This window comes from Nannospalax galili, unplaced genomic scaffold (assembly GCF_000622305.1).
Source record: "Nannospalax galili isolate Female #2095 unplaced genomic scaffold, S.galili_v1.0 scaffold59, whole genome shotgun sequence".
Taxonomy (NCBI): Eukaryota; Metazoa; Chordata; class Mammalia; order Rodentia; family Spalacidae; genus Nannospalax; species Nannospalax galili.
This window is the reverse complement of record NW_008344412.1, coordinates 1,019,060-1,043,080: the sequence shown is the minus strand read 5'-3', so window position 1 is coordinate 1,043,080 and position 24,021 is coordinate 1,019,060. Positions and strand designations below refer to the sequence as shown.

General features: G+C 38.5%; 1 protein-coding gene across 5 annotated transcripts in view; it reads left to right on the top strand.

Annotated features, from left to right (window-relative positions):
• Dhx36 (DEAH-box helicase 36) overlaps positions 1-24,021 on the top strand; it is a 54,690-nt gene that overhangs the window by 23,795 nt on the left and 6,874 nt on the right. For 3 of the 5 annotated variants that reach the window (XM_029567162.1, XM_008840631.2, XM_029567161.1), the window contains 13 exons: positions 3,167-3,307; positions 3,569-3,671; positions 3,992-4,079; positions 4,952-5,007; positions 6,389-6,453; positions 7,178-7,321; positions 10,557-10,674; positions 11,570-11,668; positions 13,594-13,767; positions 13,915-14,001; positions 15,323-15,406; positions 19,017-19,116; positions 19,211-19,301. In XM_029567162.1, coding sequence (XP_029423022.1) covers positions 3,167-3,307; positions 3,569-3,671; positions 3,992-4,079; positions 4,952-5,007; positions 6,389-6,453; positions 7,178-7,321; positions 10,557-10,674; positions 11,570-11,668; positions 13,594-13,767; positions 13,915-14,001; positions 15,323-15,406; positions 19,017-19,116; positions 19,211-19,301 — 1,350 coding nt within the window. The remainder of the gene's footprint in view (positions 1-3,166; positions 3,308-3,568; positions 3,672-3,991; positions 4,080-4,951; positions 5,008-6,388; positions 6,454-7,177; positions 7,322-10,556; positions 10,675-11,569; positions 11,669-13,593; positions 13,768-13,914; positions 14,002-15,322; positions 15,407-19,016; positions 19,117-19,210; positions 19,302-24,021) is intronic. The other 2 variants (XM_029567163.1, XM_029567164.1) reach the window with 2 other exon arrangements.

Sequence of the window (24,021 nt, the reverse complement as noted above, 5' to 3'; positions counted from 1 at the left end):
CTCTCTTGTACTTCTACTTGTTTTGCATTCCTTGCTGGCTTCCATTGGCCACCGTTTAAAGTACGATTTCCCCCAGGGCCTTAGACTTTCTGTGCTTTCGTTGTGCAGTCCTGTTTGTTTCCATGGCTGTCGTTCTGCATTTGCAGCGCTCTTATCGCTGCTGCGTCAAGACTGAAGGTCTTCCCACTCTGAATTCTTCTCTACTCAGGAGCATTCCTACCACAAACACCTTCCACCTGAGAGCTTTCAAACCAAAACCAGTCCTGTATCTGATCACCACCAGTGTCCCACCAGCACAAGTAAAATAAAACATTCTATCTTACCCCAAATATCTTATGGTTAGTGATACTATCTTCCATCAGTTTTTTAGAGTATAAATTAAATAAATGACAGTCTTCATCAAGCAGTATGTACTGGCCTTACCTACTGAAATGCTGAGTAGCCAGGTTAAGCCAAGCCATTTTGTACTTACTCTGAGACATGCCTAACATCTGAGAACTTTATCCTTTATGCCTTTGCATTCTTTACTGGTGATTCTTACTGTCTGACCTGTTAGAATGGTTCTTTGTTTTTACCTTGGAATTTCATGTAAACAGATCTGATCATTGAGCTTTTACCCCCCTGAGGAAGCCTCGTGCATATGAAATGTCTGAGAGAAACTGTTTAAGAGCCTTTTTTGATTTGATATGTTTTATATCCGAGAACCTTGGCTGATGTGCCTTTTATCAGTTCTGTCAACAGTGGCCATTGGCCTTTAGCTACTCGCAGCCTTCTCTAGTGAACTGTACAAAATTATATCGAATTCCTTAATGGGAAGAAGGCCGAGAAAAGAAAGCATAGGCTTCCAGATCCTGAGCTCATCATCCAAAACCCTTTCTTTACTAGCTTGCATTTCATTTCACTGTGATGTATCCTGTGGCTTGCCGGTGCTAATGTCCTATTTCCTAAACAGCCATGTATGGCTCTTTCTCTATGACCTGCTGTTTTTGTCAATTTTTTTTTTCCTTTCAGGTTGCATTTGGCACTTCCTCTGTCTTTTCTTTCGTAAACTTTTAAGAAAAATCCCCTTTCCCTTTCTATGCTGCTTTGATCTGACACCTGCTTTACTGCTGACTGTAGTATATATTTATATTTGCCTCTTGTACTAGATTTCAAACTTTCAAAAGTCAAGAATTTTCTTATTCACCTTAGTAACTAGAGCGCACAGTGCCTAGCCTATAGTAAACACTTAAATAAGTAAATAAATTAAATAGATAAATAATAGATGTAGAAACACTTATCTTTTTTCAGACATGATAGCTTATTTGTTAATTTAAAAAACTAGAAATTGTGGGAAAGTAATAGCAAAGATGTAGAGCTTAATTTACATGGTGAGAAGTTACCTGAATTTTGACTAGACCTTTACCTAACGTATAGCTTTATATTTTTCATTGTGTTAACTTGAGTACAAAACAAGGAAAGGATTGGTGGATACCTTTTGAATTTGTATAGGTAAGCTACTTAAAGTTTGAGGGGGTGTAAGAAATGAGTTGATGCATCGGGCAGCTTGAGCAAGCTCGGAAAGCAGTGAAAGAGGGTAGGAAAAGGGACGAGGACATTTCAGAGGGTGGGATGGATGCCTTAGAAGGGAGACAGTACATAACTATTTTCTGTGGCTCGTGTTTAGTAGATGACCTTAAATTTTGTATGCAATTACATCCTTTTTGTACCATGTGCCCCACTTTCTGTCTTGGCATATTTAGCGGTTAGCTTTGTTAAGAGGATAGTTAATAACAGCTTAGCAGTATTGAAAATGAAATTGGGGGATCAGCTGTCTAAATTTGACAGTGAATTGTTTTCCTATGCTTACTGGAAGACAGAGAAGGTACAAGGAACTGGAGGGAAGGGGTCTCTTGCAACAAAGAGAAGGTATTTGTGTAGCTGCCCCCAACCAGCTTTAGAAGGGTGATTGAGGGAGGATGGTCTTTGGGGAGAGATTTTTATCAGAAGCCCCAGCTATTTCCTTGAAAACTGTGTAGGAGGTGAGAAACAATGGTTAGACCAAGTGTGGGACTGAGTAATATGGAGGGTTGTGACTGAGTGTAGTTGAATGTTATCTCTGGTTTTTTAAATCACATGGAAAGGAACCAGCTGTGGGGTCCATGCTTAGGACCTTTCTCTGTCTCAGGTTATTCTACTTCAAGTTTGTTGCCCTTATATGTATTGAAAACACAGGAAAGGGAATTTCCGCTTTTTGGTGTTTGCCACAGATCAGGCACTGTGTTTTATCATTTTATATTTATTTCCATGTCAGAACAACAGTAAGAGTATTAATTGCACAAGTAATTTAAGTAGGATTGAAAGCCAGAAGTTGACTACCTTCTGCAGGGTCACACAGCCTGTCGCTGACAGAGCTGGGGCATCTTTTCTGTCTGATGCAAAGCCTGTACTCCAGCCCCTCCCCCTGTTCCATCTGGGTACTGTACTTTAACTCTGGGAGCCTTTGGGGTTAAAGTGTAGATTCATTTTTGCTTTGGCTGTCCCCACCCTCTCAGCTTCTCAGAACTCACAAGGGAAGTGATGCATTCTTGGGCACAGGCTCTCTGTTTTTGAAAGCAGTCGCTAGAGCCTGGTAGTGACACTTTGGCACCATACAGGACACTTGCAGCCTAAGTGGTAGTTCATTTGCTCTTAGCTGCTGCTGGCAGCAGAGCTGTGTGGTTCCCTAGCATGGGGATGCATCTCCTTGAGTCACTACTTAAAATCGTAAAGGACCTGAATCCAAGTCATAGGGATAGTATTTAGAAATTAGTTTTGTAAGCTCCCCAGGGGATTCTTATGTGCAGTTTAGTTTAGAAAAACTGTTTTCAAAGTCAGCATTATTTGACCAGGCAGTGATTGAATGTGACTTTGTATCTTCTGGTAATGTAAAGTTTTGTTTTAGAGCAAATTTAAAATTGAAAGTAAATGTTATTCTTAGTGTTCATTTTTCATTTTGACTGTTAAAATGCTGTAGAGATTTATTATATATGTCAGTACAGAATAATTTTTATCTAAAATATGTTCTTTTAACACTTAAAAATAAGTTAAAATCATAGTGAAAATATTCTTTAGAATCTCTTTTTAAATCTTCATTGTAACAAGTCAGAGTTTAACAAGTGACGATATAAGAATCTTTTTATTTTAGATACGTTCCAGAGCAAAAAGAGCATAGATCCCAGTTTAAGAGGGGTTTCATGCAAGGGCATGTAAACAGACAAGAAAAAGAAGAAAAGGAAGCCATCTATAAAGAACGCTGGCCGGATTACACGAAGGAACTGCGCAGAAGGTGATGGGGAGGGAGAACAGTAGCTGAACAGAGTCCGGTTGCCTTGACTTTGTATGTCCTTGAAGGAGAGAATGTCCTAGCTAAACACACTGGGTTGACTCCCTGCTGTATTTTATCCGAGTAATTTTCCATATTTATCCAGTAATATTTCCAGTTTTCAGTTGTCTGAAGATTGAGTTACAGTTAAGGTTTTATAGCCCTTCTTATAGCCAATGGGAACTTTATCAAGTAATTCATGATTTTCTATATGATTTTTCGTAGATATTCTGCAAATACCGTGGATGTTTTGGAAATGATGGATGATGATAAAGTTGATCTGAATTTGATTGCTGCCCTTATTCGGTACATTGTTTTGGAAGAAGAGGTTAGTTTTGTTTAGTTTTTCTTGAAGTAACACACTTTGTAATTTTATTAATCTATCAAATCACAGAAAACATTGTCTTCAAATGTTTTAAAAAAGTAAACGAGAAGAAATAATCTCAAAACAGCAATATATTTAAGTATCCTATTTAAAGAAACTAAACAAAGTCTATGAATTATAAGTCTGAGGTTTTTAAAGTGACTATATTCTGTTCAGTATTATCCAGAGCTAGTATAATCTTAATGAGGATGTAAGTGTGCATAGAATTTATTAGTGTGATTATTGCTATGATCCTCTGTAATGGTGATTTCCTGTCCATATAGGATGGTGCAATACTGGTCTTTCTACCAGGCTGGGACAATATCAGCACTTTACATGATCTCTTGATGTCACAAGTGATGTTTAAGTCAGGTACTATGTAAACGTACTTTACTGTAATTCCAAGAACGAGAGACTCCTGTACAGTATCTTCCCCACCCACCTTAGGTTGAGGAAGCTGTTACTTACGAAGTTATATCAGTATTGGAATTTAATGATCTAAGTACAGCTTAGGTTTTCTTCTTTAAGAAACTCTTCTGTGTCTCTAGTAAAGATGGTACATGTATTGTGAAGCTCTTATTCAATTTTATGAAGACACTACCTCCTTTTCCAAATTTTCCTAATAAAATTGAACATGAAGGTTAAAATGTTGATCAAAACACCGTATATACATGTATGAAATTCTCAATAAAGTTTTTGTAAAAGTTATAGAAAGAAAGAAAGCAGGCTGAGCACATACAGGCTAGAGGAGCAAGCCAGTAAGCAGCATTTCACTGTGGGCTATGCTTCAGTTCATGCCTCCAGGCTCCTGCTTTGAGTTCCTGCCCTGACATCCTTCAACGATGAACTGTGGCTTGAGAATTTTAAGATGAAATAAACCCTTTTCTCCACCCGCCCCCCACAAAAAAAGTTGGTATTTGGGGCTTCTCATTTTTTTTCCCTTCTCATTGAAAGTTTAATTAATGGCCAGGATGTAATTAGTGGCCTTTTATGGATGTTATTGGGAAAGATGATTCCCAGCATTGAAAATTCTTAAGAATTTGGGGCAAATGTTAAGTCAGTGTAAAGCAGTTTAACAGGGTAAAATGCAAAGTGGAACTCATTGGAGCTCTCATAAATCAAAATTATAGAAAAATTAGTTGGTCTTATTGTGTGTAGAAATATTAAGAACTGTGTTATTCAGCAGCTGAATTCATTGTTCCATACATGTTTGATGGGGCTTTAATTTATTTTTTAATTTTCAGATAAGTTTCTTATTATACCTTTACATTCACTGATGCCTACAGTAAACCAGACACAGGTATGTTGTTGAATTTGTTTCCTGTCTTTCAAACTGAGGCAAGCAGTAAGGAATACTTAACTGATTCTCTCTCTCTCTCTCTCTCTCATTTATTTATGGGATACTTTCAAATATTAAAAATACTTTCTTAAGAACCTTTACAAATGAGTCTTCACAAGATGACCACTAAAAACCTTAACCTAGAAATTATTTCTGATATACAACAGCTTGATCTTGATGCTTTGATTGATCGCAATTACTGTATTAGCAGGTATCAGTTTTCTTGTTTGACCAACAGTGTATCGTCAGTGCTCTTGCGCTGTCAGATCCAGGATTTCCCTAATGAGAGTATTTCATTCTCAGGAAAGATGATTTCCTGTCCTGTAATGTTTTCGGACCCTGGTAAAAGGAATAAAAAAAAACTACCTTTTCAGTTTTTCAGTTTTTTCTGTAAGAAAATACTATGTTGAATGAGATGAAGGATGCATGTGTGAGGGAGGAGCCTGGAAAGAATGAGCTTTGGTTTCCAAAAGTTAGATCAGAGAGTATTTAGGGCAGTGTACTAACCTTCAGCTCTCAGGGGGAGTAGAGAATACATGCTTTGGCTAGAGAATAAGTATCTACTGGTTACTGACTGCTTGGTTGTGTAATCAAGAGATAAATAAATTCCTTTGGATGTGTGTATGCCTTAAAGCCAAAGGTATTGAACCTCTCTTCTACTTTGGTGTCATTGTCAGGGGTAGTAGTTGTAAGATTTGTATTTGAAGAGGATTTTTACTCAAGTCTAATCTTAAGCAAGTATACACTGATAGAGCAGCTGATGTCCATCCTGATGGTAAAGCATCTGCCTCATTGGTTCATGATCTCTGTTGGTGTGGCCTTGCAAATCTTGTTTAGAAACTTATTTCTCTCTTTCTTGATGCTCTTTGGCTTTTGTTAATAGACATGCTAAAGGTTTAAATAATCATTTTATTTCAGTCTTGTTTGTGGTAAGATTGTGACATCTTCGGGAGCTTATTTACCAAAGAGAGTCTGGTGTATTGAAAATGATGTATTTGTTAAGGATATATCTGTGAGGCTGGGCGTGGTGGTGCATGCCTTTAATCCCAGCGCTAGGGAGGCAGAGGCAGGTGTATCTCTGTGAGTTTGAGGCCAGCTCGAGGCCAGCCTGGTCTGTGTAGGGAATTCCAGGCCAGCTGGGGATACTGGGAATCCCTGTCTTAAAAAGAAACCCCCCCCCCCCAAAAAAAGAAAAAACCAAAACAAAGGATATATCTGTAAGTTAGACGTATATTACCAAATCAACACAAAATGCCAAAAGTGAACACAGGATCTGAAGAAATAACGTTGTAAAAGTAATGTGTCAGAAATCAGTGTACTTATGATGTATTTATTCTTTCAGGTATTTAAAAAAACTCCTCCTGGTGTTCGGAAAATAGTAATTGCTACCAACATTGCAGAAACTAGGTAAAACGATTTTAAATATCAGCTATTGATGATCATATAAGTTTTGAGCACCCTATATTGTTACTGTAGCTTACTTAGTCTCTTCTCTACAAAGTACTTTATAATCTGTTCAAAATCAATTTTTTTAAAGTTAATTATGGGTAGTTAAATATAACTTTGGTAGTTCTAAAGCTGTTATACTGTTTTAGCTCCCTTCATTAAAATAACCCTTTAAAAGCATTTTTTCAAAGCTTTTCTAAAGAACTGTGGGAGCTGATACAAATTTAGTTCTTTCTGTCTGTTTTCCAGTTAGAGATGGTGGTATGTTGTAATTAATTATATTCAGCTTTAAAGTTTTCTTATGTTCTCGTGGAGGATACTAGTATAGAGTTCAGTAGCTGAAACAAATTACTTTCTGGAAACTGCTGTTATCCCTCATCTTCTAGGGGCTGCAGAGCTACCTCAAGGTAATTGAAATGCTAAGAACCTTCCTGTAGGCACGTGGCAATATAGCGTGTGGCCTGCAGAACTGGCATCCTGCTGCCACCGTACACACTGATGCTGCTTATTAGGTGCTTGACCTCTAAATTGGGAAATGGGACATGAGCATCAAAAATCCTGAACTACTAAAATGCACTTGATCCAGCTAAAAAAGTATTAAAAACCCATTTGTAGGCCTGGTATAGGTTAATAGTACTTCTGATGTACTATTAACATATATGTTAATATATATGTTTTCCAACAGCATTACCATAGATGACGTGGTTTATGTGATAGATGGAGGAAAAATTAAAGAGACACACTTTGACACGCAGAACAACATCAGTACGATGTCTGCTGAATGGGTTAGTAAAGCTAATGCCAAACAGAGGAAAGGTAGAGCTGGAAGGTAAGATGGAAACTTTGCCCAGAACCTTTAGAACATGATTTTAAAAGAATATGTTGCAAATTATGTTGCTGTGATTTAAAAGTATTATTTATTAGGACAGTTACCTTGTATGATTTATTGAATTTAGAACATTTTTTAGGCTATCAGTATATGTTTTTAAGTAATTTCTTTTTAATTAGCATACAAAGTAATAGTTTCTTGGTGACATTTTCATACATTCTCATCATTATGTTTTGTTCATTTTTGCCAAGCCTTCTTCTCTTCCCCCTCCGTCCCTTTCCTTTATCCAGATAGCTCTTTTTTCGAGGACATAATACTTCTTTACTCTCTTCTTCCCTGTTCTGTCTACGTTTAAAACTCTTCCTCCCCTCATATTGTGTCCTCTATTTTAATGTAATTACTATCTGTCTAATCATCCACCTAATTTACATTATCTATACATTTAAATCTAGATTTCTGTGTATGGGAAAAAATTAGGTATCAGCCTTTCTGGATCTGACTGGCTTCATTTAACATTTTCCTGCAGGTGTCATGATTTCATCTTTAGAGCTGAATAAAATTCCATTGCATACGTACCACATTTTCTTTATCCACTTGTCTTTTGGTGAACGTTTTAAGCTGATTCCATGTCTTGGTTATTGCGGTTACAGCAGCAATAAACATGGCTGTGTAAATACCTCTATGGTATGTGGACATAGATTCCTTTGGCTGCATTCTTAGGAACAGTATAGCCATGTCACGTGGTAGCCATGTCACGTGGTAGCCATGTCACGTGGTAGCTCTCTTTTTTTAGGGTTTGGAGGAACCTCCATATTGATTTCCTTGGTGTCCATTTCCTTAGTGTTTGTAGCAGTTTACATTTCCACCAGCAGCGTGTAAGTATGTCTTTCCCCACCTTCTCACCAACATTTGTTTGTTTTTTGATGTTACCCATTCTGAAGAGGTAAGATGGGATCTAGATGTAGTTTGAATTTGCATTTCCTTGATGCCTGTGTATCACAACACATTTTAAAACAGGAAAATATTTTTATTTCTACTTAATATGGGAAAGTATCTGACAAGTTTTCTGTTTTCTCTAGCTATTGTGTGTTGGATTAAAATTAATGTCCTTTATATTACTTACAGTTTTGTTTCCATGTCTGTTTTTGAAGTGTGTTACTAATACAAACTAATACCATATGAGAGCTCGCTTATCTCCTGAATGCTTTGTGTCCTTAATTCTTACCACACTGCTGTGGGTAGGCAGTTATCGCCATTTTAAGAGTAAGGAAATAAGATAAAAAGAAATTAAGTAATTTGTTCAGGGCCCCAGACTTCTGTATAATGCACAGACGGAATTTGAATACAGGAATCCAAGTTCCACAGTTTGGGGTCCTAGTCTCTGTACTTAAAGCAGTACTGATTTTGACCATTAATTACCAGTAAACACACAAGGAAAGTCCTTTTTTTCTGTTGATTTAGTAGTATAAGAAATACCTGTTTTAGTGGTAAGAAAAGATGTCTTGAATGTTTACAAACATTTGTGTTTACTGCTTCCTTCCAATGCACATTTCATAGTTTTTTTGTTTTTGTTTTTTTTTGGGTCTTTTCGAGACAGGGTCTCCCTATGTAGCCCCAGGAACTCACTATGTAGACCAGGCTGGCCTTGAACTCACAGAGATCCTCCTGCCTCCGCCTCCGGAGTGTTGGGATTAAAGGCGTGCGCCACCATGCCCGGCTCATAGTTTTTTTATACTCTGACATATAAGTAATAGAATCATATCTGGAGGTTCTTGAAGAGAGTTTGTCGTTTACCTTTTACAGGTTGAAAAAAAGTCCCACTAATCTTCAGATACAGACCCATGTAAGAAAAGGAAAGTTGAAGAAAACTTTACTGGGCATTATATCATCCCTTTGTTTTAAATCTGTGCTGTATCTGTAGAGCTCTGGCTCACTTGCTGTTATCATTGCAGTTTGTCCGTGTATACCCTTATTTCTCAGCAGTTTATTAGATCATGAGGTTGATGCTATTGAACCAAATAATTGCTTTGCAGAGTCTGATTAGATTGATGGTTGTTTTGCGGGGCGGGTCACAAAAAAACTATACTATGTGGACTTCTGTGGAAATACTGTTAGTTTCTGCTGTATGTTAGACAGTAGATAGTGGGCCTCTACCACCAGAGACTTGCTAGACAGTAGAGAGTGGGTAAAAAAAAAAAACCCTTCTAAAAAAAAAAAAAAAAAAAAAAAAAAAAAAAAAAAAAAAAAAAAAAAAAAAAACCTGAGGTTTTTAGAACTTTTATTCTTACCAGCAGCAAGAGCCCTTAGAAATAATTTTTCTGCTTAGAAATACATGAAATCCTGTCACTTTTTTGCATCTTTTATTCATGTCATTAGTTGCAAACATAAGACAAAAATTTTCCAGGGCCTGAGAGCTTGCTAAATAGAATATACTTAATGTTTCTCTTAAGTAATGTAGACAGCTTAATACATATAGTACAGGGTTTGCTACAAAGTGTGCTCATGGGGTATAGTTGAGGTTACAGCTCTAAGCCTGATGTGAGTAGACAACTATTACTTGAGCAAGGTAAGTGGAATTTCAGAAATAAGGCACCAGATTATTTTGTATTTCTTTCTAAAAATGGAACATGACAGATAGAGGTAGAAGTAAGTTCTAATCCGTACCACAGTAGTGTGTACTTAACAGTACTCTATTACATACTTTACAAAGAGCTCAAAGAGAGTTGCTTTTAACAAAAATAGGAAATGAAAATGCCAGTCACACTGATCTGATCAATACACATGTACACATCTATTGAAATGCAGCACTATATCTGTAATTATATATTAGTTTAAAAAAATAATTGAAAGAAACTAGAGCCAAAAATACAAAACAGTTTGAACATTGGGACAGGCATGGTGGTGCATGTCTTTAATCCCAGCACTCATGAAACAGGCAGGAGAATTTCTGTGAGTTTGAGGCCATTGTGGTCTGCATAGCGATGTCCAGGCCAGCGAGGACTACATAGTGAGACCATACCTCAAAATAATGGAAAGAAAAAAGCAAAAAATCTCTCCTCATTACAAAAACAATAATAAAGATTTGGACATTGGTCTTTTCAAAAGAGAATAAGAAGACGGGCTTTCATAGAGATGAAGCACTGAGCATGTGGCTTATGGATGGTTCCCCTCACCCTCTTTTCCCTGGTGTTCTAGTCACTGATAATGCTCTTTTTTTTTTTTTTTTTACAAAAAGAGTTCAACCCGGTCATTGCTATCATCTGTATAATGGCCTTAGAGCAAGTCTTCTAGATGACTATCAACTACCAGAAATTTTGAGAACCCCTCTGGAAGAACTTTGTTTGCAAATAAAGGTATATTGATTGGGAGAATTTATAAACTAAATGGGGGGTGGTATTATAATTTTCAGCATCTTGTAGGTATATTAACCTACAAGAAGGAATTATTTCTGTACACTTTAGTTTTGCTTATGTGAGGAAAATAATTTAAACTTCAGATATATATATATATATATATATATATATATGTGTGTGTGTGTATGTATACTTATAAATGTATGTATATGTAACAATAATAAAGATGACAAGAATTTTTTTTGTGGACAGCTGGAACCAGGTTACCTGTATTTGAATCCCACTTCCTACCTGAAAACCTAGTTTTCAATGGGCAGATTATTTAACTTCATGTAAAATTCCTAAAATGGTATCTGGCATATAATATGTTAGCTAATTCAGTAACTGTTAGCTACTGTTACTTAGTCTCTGTGGTACAGAGGATTGAACCCCGGGCTTTATGCATGGCTGGGCAAGCTTGCTACCCACTGTGTGACAGCCTCAGCACTTTCTGAAACTTGTTGACCTTGAGACAAGGTCTCTGGAAGTGGCCCAAGCTGACCTTGAACTCATTCTGTCAACTAGGCAGGCCTTGCAAGCACTTTTGAGCTCCTGACTCAGCATCCTGAGTAGCTGAAATTGCAGACCTGTGCACCTGGCCCGGGTAGCTATTGTTACTACATCTTAAAATGTTAACCCTTCTTAAAAACTAATTAATTTTTTTTTTGCCATCTTATGTTTTGAAATAACTAACCCTACTTTGAATGTAATAAGTAATAATCAGTTTGTTGAGATTTTTTTAACCTGTTACTTTTCTCACAAGTAGATTTGCTGGTAGAAAGTGATATGCAGGCCTTCTACTGCGTGCTCTTACGTCTCTGTAATTCATGTTTAATTATATTTGTCTCCTCAACAGATTTTAAGGCTAGGTGCAATTGCCTACTTTCTGAGTAGGTTAATGGATCCACCATCAGATGAAGCAGTATTGCTCGCCATAAAACACTTGATGGCACTGGTAAGTTGAATATTTTTTGTTTTGTTTTTATTTCTAACTTACAAATACAAATAAGCACAAATTGCAAATTGCATGCACATGCACACATGCACAGAAACACAAAATTTTAAAAGGGAAAGGAAATGAGTGAACAGATTAGATTGAATCAACTCAAAAGAAGTAACAGATTTTTCACATGACATGCAGCAACAGGTAGAATCTAGAATTATAGTAAAAAAGATACTGTCAAGGGCTGGAGAGATGGCACGGTGGTTAAAAAGTATGCACTATTGCAGAGAACCTATGTTTCATTCCCAGCGCCGGGCAGCTCATAACCACCTGTAACTCCAGCTCCAGGAGTTGCCCTTGGCCTCCACAGGCACTCAGTATACAGGCACAAACATATACTTGAAAAAGAATACATATTTTTATATATATATATATAATGTGTTGCATCTATAAACCAAAGATAAGCCAAATGTTTATCCTGGAAATAGAAAGTATCTTCCTTATGTAAAACATGTGTGTGATTATGATACTCTCCTAGTGGTGTGTCACCTGACTAAGAGTAGCATATTATAGACCATTACAAAGGGCAAACAGTCACATACAATATTTTATAGTGCCAAGTTTGATTTGCTGTTTGTCTTTCATCTTCATTACAAAGTGATACTTCTCTCATTGATTTTAAAACACAGGTCTTCATAATTTTTTTTTTCTTTGCAAGACTAAAATTACATGAAATCTTGACAGTTTTCTTTAGTGATTTTCATACGTATTCTTGAGCTGGGCTGGTTTATTCTACTCTTTCTCATGACTAATGCTTTTTTGGTCAAGTCAAAGTAATTTCATGATAGTATGAATATTTTATAAAAGCAGTCTTTATATTTTGGTAAACTATATAGATAGGTGTCTTCTCTAAAATTCTGTGACATTCCTTTGACTTATCATTTAATATTGTAACTTATTTTCCTACAACATTTTCTGATTTCTTTAATTTCTTTTAAACTGGTTTTGGTTTAAGTGACTGGTTAATTGACGGCCATTCCTCCATAAGACCATGTTGACAGAACTGCAGGACTGGCCATGATGTGGTGCCCAAAGTAGGAAGAAAGATACGAGGATTAGAACAGTGCTGGCCACTCTAGTGGACAGCTAGCTATAAGAGATAGGTTAGTTTAGAGGTTCAGTTAGAAATTTAGTTTTTCAGTTATACTCACACATTTGAAATACTGAATAGCACTTCTGGGTACCAAACTGGACCCTGTAGAAAAGAACGTTTCTGTTTTTGTTGCAAGTGCTGTTTGTTAGTGTTGGATCGAGGGTGCCAAAGACATGTAAAATATCTCACAGGTTTTGGTCATCCATTTAGATAATTTTTATTAAATCTGGACATTGGAATACTATAATAGCTTTTTAAAAATAATGTGCTACTTAAATGAGAAAGTGGTATAAATTAACCAGCTTCATCTTCATAGTTCCTTGGTGTCCTCAGTCCACTTTGCTAGTTGTCCTAGATTACCCAGTGCAGCCAGTGTCATTCCCATGTATGTTCTTTATCTTTTGTTTCATAGCACTTAGACTAGTAGAATCTAGGGATTGCAGTTGATCTAAGTCTCTATTTTTTCTCTTTCTCTATGTACCCCCTCGCGTGTCCATGCTCTCTTTTTCGTAACTACCTAAAGATGAGTGATTTGCTTTATTTGATTGAAAGTTATAGTCTTGTATTTTCTTCTAACAGCATTTCCAAGTTGTAGATTTATTCTGTTTGTTTAAATAAGTCTTTTTAGATCTGAATTTATGTTTTATTGAAGACAACTAAAATAATATTGGCATTTGGGCCTAAGAAAGTAAATAATGGCCTGTTATTTTTTTTTAATAGCAAACTAAAATAACTTTCAGTGTAGTGCTTTACCAGGCCTGTTTTAAAAACACTTTCTTTTCAGAATGCGTTGGATAAGCAAGAAGAATTAACACCCCTTGGTGTCCACTTAGCCCGACTGCCTGTCGAGCCACATATTGGAAAAATGATTCTTTTTGGAGCTTTGTTCTGTTGCTTGGACCCAGTCCTCACCATTGCTGCTAGTCTCAGCTTTAAAGACCCCTTCGTCATTCCGCTGGTGAGTCAGAAGTAAGGGCCAGGCATTTTAATGCCCAAAGTAGTGACTGCTCACATGCATTTTTCATTACATTATCAGTAGAATTCTTTATCCATCCTTATTATACTGTCAAAAAAATTTAGCCACAGCTGTTACGTTACTTTTTAGGGAAAAGAAAAGATTGCAGATGCAAGAAGAAAGGAATTGGCAAAGGAAACCAGAAGTGACCACCTGACAGTTGTAAATGCATTTGAGGTGAGACTGAAATAAATACCTTGTCTCCTTCTGCTTTGTAGCAAGTTATTAATGAAACAGAATAGAAGGCATGTATTTAACTTTTTAATACCCATACTATAGGTATCAGGAAGGAATTGCTGAGAATGCTTAAAATTAGGTGAACATAATTTTTAATTAACTTTCTGTTCTACTAGAGTTCATCTTTACACTTTTTGGAAAAAGTCTTATGCACAAAAAAGTAAGAATAAAAGAGATGATCTTAAGTCTTTCGTCTGTGATACCTTTGTACCTGCCCTTCATGACGGTCTGTTGATTATACTCCTTTTGTCAGCGGTATGGCACTGATAGATTATCATCATCACACACATTTTCTATTAGGAAGGTACTTTCTGTTTCCAGCATAAATATTTGTTGGTTTATAGAGGAAGTATTTAAAAAAAAAAATTGTGTGTTTGTGCCTGTGCACTAGTGGTGCCTATGCCTTCCAGGGGCACTTCCTGAAGCTGGAGTCACAGCAGTAATGGTGGTGCCTGTGCCGGCAAGGGGCAGCTCCTGGAGCTGGAGTCACAGTGGTAATAGTGGTGCCTGTGCCGTCCAGGGGCAGCTCCTGGAGCTGGAGTCACAGCGGTAATGGTGGTGTCTGTGGTGGCCAGGGGCATCTCCTGGAGCTGGAGTCACAGCGGTAATGGTGGTGCCTGTGTTGGACAGGGGCAGCTCCTGGAGCTGGAGTCACAGCGGTAATGGTGGTGCCTGTGCTGGCCAGGGGCAGCTCCTGGAGCTGGAGTCACAGCGGTAATGGTGGTGCCTGTGCTGGCCAGGGGCATCTCCTGGAGCTGGAGTCACAGCGGTAATGGTGGTGTCTGTGGTGGCCAGGGGCATCTCCTGGAGCTGGAGTCACAGCGGTAATGGTGGTGCCTGTGCTGGCCAGGGGCAGCTCCTGGAGCTGGAGTCACAGCGGTAATGGTGGTGCCTGTGCTGGCCAGGGGCAGCTCCTGGAGCTGGAATCACAGTGGTAATGGTGGTGCCTGTGCTGGCCAGGGGCAGCTCCTGGAGCTGGAGTTACATTAATGATTGCCCAATACTGGGAATGAAACTTGGGTCCTCTGTAAGACCAGTGCATGCAATTAACCATGGTGCCATCTCTCTAGCCCTTGGCAGTATCTTTTTAACTGTAACTGTTGGGAGGATAAGTTTATGTTCCTTTAGTTCATAAGCTTGAAAATTCTTTGTTTTTGCATAGAAGGTACAATATCAGTAAAAGTAAAGACAGATGGAAATAACTCAGTGGTCTTGGTATGGGGAGCAGTGTAGACTAATGTCCTCACTTCTTTACCCACAGGGTTGGGAGGAAGCTAGACGTCGTGGTTTCAGATACGAAAAAGACTATTGCTGGGAATATTTTCTGTCCTCTAACACACTGCAGGTAATATTGAAAGATTTACTCTAATTACTATATGTACTAGATAGTGTAGACATTCCATTTTGTCCAGTTGTTGTAAAAAGTTAAGTATATGTAAATACTGAGAGAGGGAGGGAGAGAGAGAGAGAGAGAGAGAGAGAGAGAGAGAGAGAGAATACCTATTAAAAATGCACAGTCATGAGCAGAGTGAAAGTGGTATGGTGCTGTTCAGTTTGGGATAGCATATTTCAACAGACGATGCCTTGGAAACTGTTTCATAGTATGTGATCGCTTAATAAGACTATCCCTGGAGTACAACAGAAAAGAAAATAAGCCAATAAGCGTGAATTTGAAAAAGGCTGCTAGGGCTGGAGACATGGATCAGTGAAGAGCACTGTTACCTTTCTAGAGGACCAGAGTTTGGTTCCCAGCACCCATGTCAGTCACAGCTGCTGGTAACTCCTCATCCAGGGGATCAGACACCCCGGGCCTCCACAAGTACCAGAACCATACCACATGCATAGACACACACACACACATAATTAAAAATAAAAAAGTAAAACACTTACATAGAAAATAAATAGGGATAACGATCTAAGAGACTAAAGCTAATTGAAGACCAAAAGAGTCCCACAGAATAAAATAGACACTCCTGAAAGGCAAATTATTGGCATAAAAGAAAGGTTTTAGGTAACAAATAATATGGATGCTGCTAAAAAACATTAAAGTGATAGAAAGTTTCAGAATAAGACTCATCTGTCAGGACAGGACATAACTACGTAAAAATTGCATGTAATGTAATACTTAGAGAAATAAAACACTATTTTCCTGAAATGTACCAGGATTATGAAAAGATGGCTAAAGCCAGGTTTTGAGGCATCAAGTATGAAGACAAAGGACAAGCATTAAAGAAAACACTCTAGAAGTACTAGTCTGAGGATTTAAAAAAAATATTTTTTCATACAGCAATTGGATCATATTCAGAACCCCTGTACCTCCCCCACCTCCATTACTTCATGTTCTCTTTTTATACTCTTTTTAAAGGCATGTTGAGTCTAATTTATGTTCCCCAAATACCTGCTTCAAACTGGTAATGAAAGCTGTTTCTTGGGGCTGGAAAGATGGTTCAGTGATTAGAAGCACTGGGTGTTCTTGGAGAGGATTCAGGTTCAGTTCCCAGCACCTACATGGTGGCTAATAACCATCCTTAACTCCAGTTCCAGAGACTCTTACGCCCTCTTCTGGCTTCCATGGGCATTACATGACAGGTCTACTTACATGCAAGCAAGACACTCATACCCCCAAAATAAAAATAAGTAAATTAAAAATTTAAAAACCCCAGTTCTCCCTTTCCTGACAGTTATCAGTTGCCAGTAGTTCCTCAGCTGTGAGTAGGACTTTGTGCCCATCTCCCCACTCTATATTGGGATTTTGTCTGGCTTGAGCTTGTATAGGTCTTAAGCATGCTGTCACAAGTATTATGGGTTCAGATGTGTTACTTTCCTGTTGTGTTTTAAATACATGGTTTTCTTGTATTTGTTCCGCAATGATCCCTGAGCCTTGGGAAGAGAGGGTGTGAGATAAGTGTCTCATTTGGGGCTAAACACACTCCAGTCTCTTATTCTGGACATGTTGACCAGTCGTGGGTCTCTGTGTAAATCACCATCACTGTTAGAAGAAACTTGTCTGATGAGAGTTGAGAGATACAATAATCTATAGGTATAAGAAGTCATTAGGAGTCAGTTTAATTCTATGACCATTTAGCAGGATAATAGTAGTAGGTTCTCTTATATACCTGTGACCTTTGTAGCCATAGGCACTTGGTCCTAATACCAGTGCCTATATGGGCTCCATCTTTTGAACAGGCATTAAATCCTATCGTAAAGTGTTGTTGGTTATTCCTGTAACATTTACGCCACTGTTGTGCTAGTAGGCATATCTTGCCAGGACATTCTTGGAGGGAGGAGGCAACCACTGACAATTAAATGTTGCCTTTTAAGACCGGAATCCAAATGAAGGTTTCAGAAATGGAGCATACATGTGGAGTTGATGGTGTGCACTGAAGTTGAAATAACACAAAATATTGCTGGAAGTTATATAAACAGAATAGCATGTAAAGATGATTCCTTTAAAAATTGTAATGGCTATAATGACCTGGAGGTGGTTGAGAGTTGTTTATAAGAATAGATGGGGAAAAGAAGTCAAATATTTTATAAAAGGGACACTTGCATGTAGCCTGCTTTATGTGCCTATAATTTACCTTTTTAAACTTGAAGGAATACCTTAGAAAATAATTTCTTTTGATTATAAAAATGTAGATTCATCTGGCCATTTTCATACCTATGTGACTTCTTTAATTTGAACTAAAATTACATTTTTTTAAAAAAACACCTTTTGTTTTCTGAGACAGTCTTTCTCTATGGCCCAGGCTGATCTGGAACCCTGTTTTCCTGCCCCAGACTCTGGAGTGTTGGAATCACAGACATGTACCACCACGCCTAGCCACAAACAACTTTTATAGTTGTAAGAAACTGATCTCAAGGTGGCCATTGGTGGTTCATGCCTGTAATCCCTAGTAGTCAAGGAGGTAGAGGCTAGAGGATCAGGAATTCAAGGCCAGCCTCAGCTACATGGTGATTTTGAGGTCAGTCTGGGCTATATGAGCTCCTCGTCCAAAACCCAGTAAACAGAAGCAAGAAACAAAACAAAACAAGCTCATTCTTAGGATCTGTTTCTTTCTAATCCTTCTGTTAGTGTGTATGCATAGTACATGTCTACAGTATTGGTTATTTAGTTTAAAATGATTATAAAGATTTTTTGGAGGGACGTTTCTTTCATTGTTGCTTTTCTTCTGTGCTTTATACTGAGCCTTGCATCATTTTTACTTAATTCATACTCTTCTCTTAAGAAAAAACCCTGCTGTGCCACTTCATTAACGAACGGTGCTCAGTCTTGGTAACAGAAATTAGGTATTTGGGAAGTGGTTGTTTTGTTTTGTTTTGTTTTGTTTTTCAACATAGGGAGTAAATGGCCATTTAAAAAATTCGTGGGTCTTGCAGACCAGACTACTTCTTAAAAGTGTTTCCCTTATAATATGTAAACTCTTCTTCTAAAACACCAGAAAATAATTCAGACTTGTAGGCCATGCAAGTTAAAAACATTTGTCTCTGCTACTGCAGTATAAAAGCAACCTTGGGGACTGTTTAAACCAAAGAATATAGTTGTATCCCAGGAAAATTTTATTGAAAAAACATATTGTGTAGTTTGCCGCCCACCTGTTTAAAAGATTATAATTTGGGAGCTAGAGGGATGGCTCAGTAGTTAAGAGCACTTGCTGCTCTGGCAGTGGGCCCAAGTTCTCTTCTGAGCACCCATGTCTGGAGGCCCACAACTGCCTGGAACTCCAGCTTCAAAGGATCTGACACCTCTTCTGGCCTCTGTGAGCACCCCTCAATGTCCCACATGGCATATACTCATACACACACATAATTAAAAATAAATCTTAAAGACTGTCACATTTTTATGCAAGTGCCTTCATAAAGTAGCGAAAGCTAAGAACTGAATTGACTTGAATATGTGCCTTATAGGCCCTGTGCGAGAAAGGTGTTGTAGCTGTGTTGCCATTGCTCCCTAGATGCTGCACAATATGAAGGGGCAGTTTGCTGAGCATCTTCTTGGAGCTGGATTTGTAAGCAGTAGAAGTCCTAAAGATCCAAAGTCAAATATCAATTCAGGTAAAGCCAAAAACATAGCCGTCAATAACTTGCTGTTGCTGTCAATTGTCTCAGTAGTTTACCTTTTTTTCCTCTACCTTCCCCCTCCCAATAGATAATGAGAAGATAATTAAAGCTGTCATCTGTGCTGGTTTATATCCCAAAGTTGCTAAAATCCGACTAAATTTGGGTAAAAAAAGAAAAATGTAAGCATTGAAGATTATTATAAACTACTTGCAATACTTTCCTTAAACTTTGGAAATCCACTAGCACCTCTTTTATGATAAATTTGTTCTTACTCTTTTGGGCTATATTATTTTCAATTTTTAATAATTTGGATGCATGGGAGCTGTTGAACATAGGCATCTGTCCCTACAGCTTTGGAGTCACCTGTCTGATCTCTCATTTACAAAGCATGTTAGTAAACTGTGGTACTTGGGTCAGTGATAGGAAAGCCAGTTGAGCGCAGCCGTGCAAAGCATTGCCAGAGGAAAAGCTGATTAGGGTCTGTTTCAGGATTTTTATCCTCTCCTTATAAAAGAGGATAATTTTACAGCAGATATTTGAATTGTGTAATCTCACTAGTTTGAGAAGTATGGTATATATCCCCTATAGCCTCAGTAGCGATTGGAGAGAACAGTGAGGTATGTTTTTGCCTCATAAATCACTGGTTCTAATGAGGGTACTGAGAAACAAAATATAGTGACTAACTCCATGTATCACTGAATGTACATTTTAATTTGAGAAATCTCTTCTAAGGAAGTTATTGCAAATGCTTCTTAACAGCTGCATTACAAGCAGCATGGCTGATAACAATGGGAAAGTTTGATTTTAAGCAGTCATCATAGTAACATAAAATAGCAGGATTGATGTATTTGGAAATCCACTAGCACCTCTTTTATGATAAATTTGTTCTTACTCTTTTGGGCTATATTATTTTCAATTTTTAATAATTTGGATGCATGGGAGCTGTTGAACATAGGCATCTGTCCCTACAGCTTTGGAGTCACCTGTCTGATCTCTCATTTACAAAGCATGTTAGTAAACTGTGGTACTTGGGTCAGTGATAGGAAAGCCAGTTGAGCGCAGCCGTGCAAAGCATTGCCAGAGGAAAAGCTGATTAGGGTCTGTTTCAGGATTTTTATCCTCTCCTTATAAAAGAGGATAATTTTACAGCAGATATTTGAATTGTGTAATCTCACTAGTTTGAGAAGTATGGTATATATCCCTATAGCCTCAGTAGCGATTGGAGAGAACAGTGAGGTATGTTTTTGCCTCATAAATCACTGGTTCTAATGAGGGTACTGAGAAACAAAATATAGTGACTAACTCCATGTATCACTGAATGTACATTTTAATTTGAGAAATCTCTTCTAAGGAAGTTATTGCAAATGCTTCTTAACAGCTGCATTACAAGCAGCATGGCTGATAACAATGGGAAAGTTTGATTTTAAGCAGTCATCATAGTAACATAAAATAGCAGGATTGATGTAAAGGAAACACTGGGTGACTTGTGATTATAAATATGGAAAATAGATTGAAAGAGACATTGTTGTAGGGCTCTTGATTTTATGTGTATGCATGTATTGCCTGAACGTAGGTAAGTGCACCCGTGTTGTGCAATGCCTGGGGAGGACAGAAGAGGCTGTCGGATCCCCTGGATTCCCTGGAACTGGAGTTACAGACAGTTGTTGGCTGCCATGTGGGTACTGGGATTTGAACCTGGGTCTTCTGCAAGAACAGCCAGTGTTCTTAACTACTGAGCCATCTCTCCAGCCCAAGATTTTATTTTTTAATATCTCCTCATCTTTGACAATTTCATACATATAAACAGTGTATCTTGGTCATATCCACCCCCAATTCTCCTTCCCACTACCCCCAGACCACCCCATGAAGTATTGCCCCTTCATGTACTCTATACACACACCCCCACCCCCACCCCCACTGAGTCCAATGACTTGATCCTGTGTAAGTAACCACAGTGAGTTTATGAATGCAATGCCTATGTCATGTTTAGAAGACAGCATTTCACAGCTTTACTCCCCATCCTCTAACTGTTAGATTCTTTCCACCTCCTCTCTGCAATGTTCCATGAGCCTTGGGGAGGGGATTGATGGAGATGTTCCATTCAGCGCTGAGCTCTCAATAGTCATTATTCTCAGGACTTCGACTAGTTATGAGTCTCTTCAAAAACTGACCACTGCAGAGAGGAGTTTGTCTGGCCACGGTTGAGGATAGCCCTTATCTGTGTGCATAAACAAAAATATTTAGGAGGTCATTTGACAGTGTGTCCATTTAGCAGGACACCAGTAGCAGGTTGCCCCTAGTGCGTAAGACCTCCTAAGCCTTTTTTGACTAAATTTACAGTAGCAGGCATAAATTCTCTCTTGTGGAGCAGGTCTCAAATCCCAGAGAAAGTGGTTGGTTAACGCCGTAATGTCCATGCTGCAGCTGCACCATTAGGCACATCTTCCCAGGCAGATAGATCGATATTGTGGCATGGAAGGTACACCACTGGGTACGTCCACTGTTGATGTTTCTCCTCCAGTAGCCAGCATGGCACCTTCTGGCACTTTGAAAGCCAGCTAGCAGGGAGGAGGTTTTCAGGTCAGTTCCAGCTTGCTTTCTCTGTGTCCTGTCACCAAACTGTGTGGTGTATTCATAATAGGGTCTTGGTGACCAGCCAAGACCAGTAGCAATATTGCTGTTGTGTTGTTTGGGTTCCCCTGGGGCCTCCTGACCAGTGAGTCATAGGGAGATAGCCCAAATCTGACACTGAGATTTTCATTTAATAGCCCGTGTCTTCTGGGGGCGTGGGAGAGCATTTTCCACCCTTGCAGGGGGTACCTATATTCATACTCTTTTTTAAAAATTGTATTTTTTAATTAGTTTACAAAGATGTGGATTCCCTAAGAATTTTTCCATACATTCTTTCTTGTGGTTAACTCCTGCATCACCTCCTCTTCACACCTGGCCTCCTCACCCCCATCCATGCTTAAACCTTTAATCCCCAGTATCTTCCCCCTCTATGTATACATGTTTCATCCCCTCTGTTCCATCCCCACCTTTAAAACCTTTATCTCCCAATGGACCCTTCATCCTGACTTCTACGGACTCTCCAAATTAAGTGCACAAATCTTAAAAATCCAAAAGCAGAATACACATATGCTTTAAATATATACTCAGGAACAATATAGCTTGATCATATTGTTGTGGAGTGCTTCACCAGAGATGAGCACTCAAAGTTTTGCCGAATGAAAGTCGTTACTGACCAGGGCTACTACACGAGGGTGTTGGGAACCCAAGTGTGTAGCCCAGAAGCCATCTCTAGGGTAAGCTTTTATACAGAGGAACCATAACTGGGGGTGAAATTAAGTTTTCAAGGTTACAGGTGGAGAGTCCGTCCCCTTAACAATTTCTGTTCTATTAAGCAATAATTACTATTTTGCAGAACCAAGCCAAGCATAACCTACAGAAGCCATAAATCTGAAGTTGGCCATGGAACTTCATTGTCGCCTTGGTTCTAGACACATACTGTACACACGTGGCATGCATTCCTGTCACTCAGTGCCAAGGAACACTACCTGAAATATCTTGGCTCAGATTCCAGACTATTGTATGTTATGAATTTCAGTGGGTTCACTGTACGTGCATAGTAGGTGCTTCACCAGAAAAGCACACTCAAAGTTTTGCTGAATGAACATCTTTGCTGGTCAGCCACTACACAAGGGTGTGGAAACCCAAGTGTAGCCCTGAGCCGTCCCTAGGGTCAGCTTTTATACAGAGAAACCATAACCAGGGGTGAAAAGTTTAAGTTCTCAAGCTTACAGGTGCAAAGGCCCCTTAACAATTCCTGATCTATTAAGCAACAATTACTATTTTGCAGAACCAAGCCAAGCATAACCTACAGAAGCCATAAATCTGAAGTTGGCAAGTGCACTCTGGGATTTTCTGACCTGTTCCCAAGATAACCGGGGTCCAGCTGACATGTGTTCCCATACCCTAGGCCAACTGCCTGATAATTTTAGAGACTACGGTCAGCCTAAACTTTAACAGGCATAGATATGGTCAGGAAGGTGCCCTGTTACCATATGGGAGTTATGTTTTTAGCACTGACTCAGCACTGACTTCCGTAGTTGCTGTAGCAGTTTACATGCCCACCACCAGTGGATAAGTGATTCCCTTTCCCCACATTTTCATCATTTGTTGTCATTTGTTTATCTTAGCTATTCTGACTGTGGTGAGGGGGGATCTCATAGTAGCTTTAATTTCTGTTTTCCTGCTGTTGATACTTTTTAAAATGCTTATTGGCCATTTTTATTTCTTTTGAGAATTCTATTCAGTTATATAACTAGCAAAACTTTTCTTCCATTCTGTAGTCTGTTTGTCCTCCTGACTAACAGTTTCCTTCACTCTACAGAGCTTTGTAATTGCATGAGATTTCGTTTGTTGATTTTTGACCTTACTTCTGAGTGCTCGCTCAGAGTCCTTTTCAGAAGGTCCTTTCCTGTGCCTATGTCTTGAAGTCTACTACATAATGTTTCTTGTAACAGTGTCACAGTTTTAGGTCTTATAGCAATCTGAAGCCATTTGGAATTGATGTGTGTGAGTTGATGTCTGTGAAGAGTGAGAGATAAAGGATTGAGATTTATTATTCTTCATGTAGATACCCAGTTTTCCTAGCACCATAATGTGGAAATGCTCTTTTTCTCCAATGTGTATTGTGTCATCGTTGAAAACGACCTTACACTGGGTCCTCTTTTTTTACTGCATTGGCTTACATTTTTCTTTTTTGTGCTAGTACCATGCTGTTTTGATTACTATAGCTCTGCAGTATAACCTGAATTAGGTATGTGGATACTTCCTCCACTGTTCTTTTTGCTCAAGATTGCTTTCGCTGAGATCTTTTGTGCTTCTTTATGGATT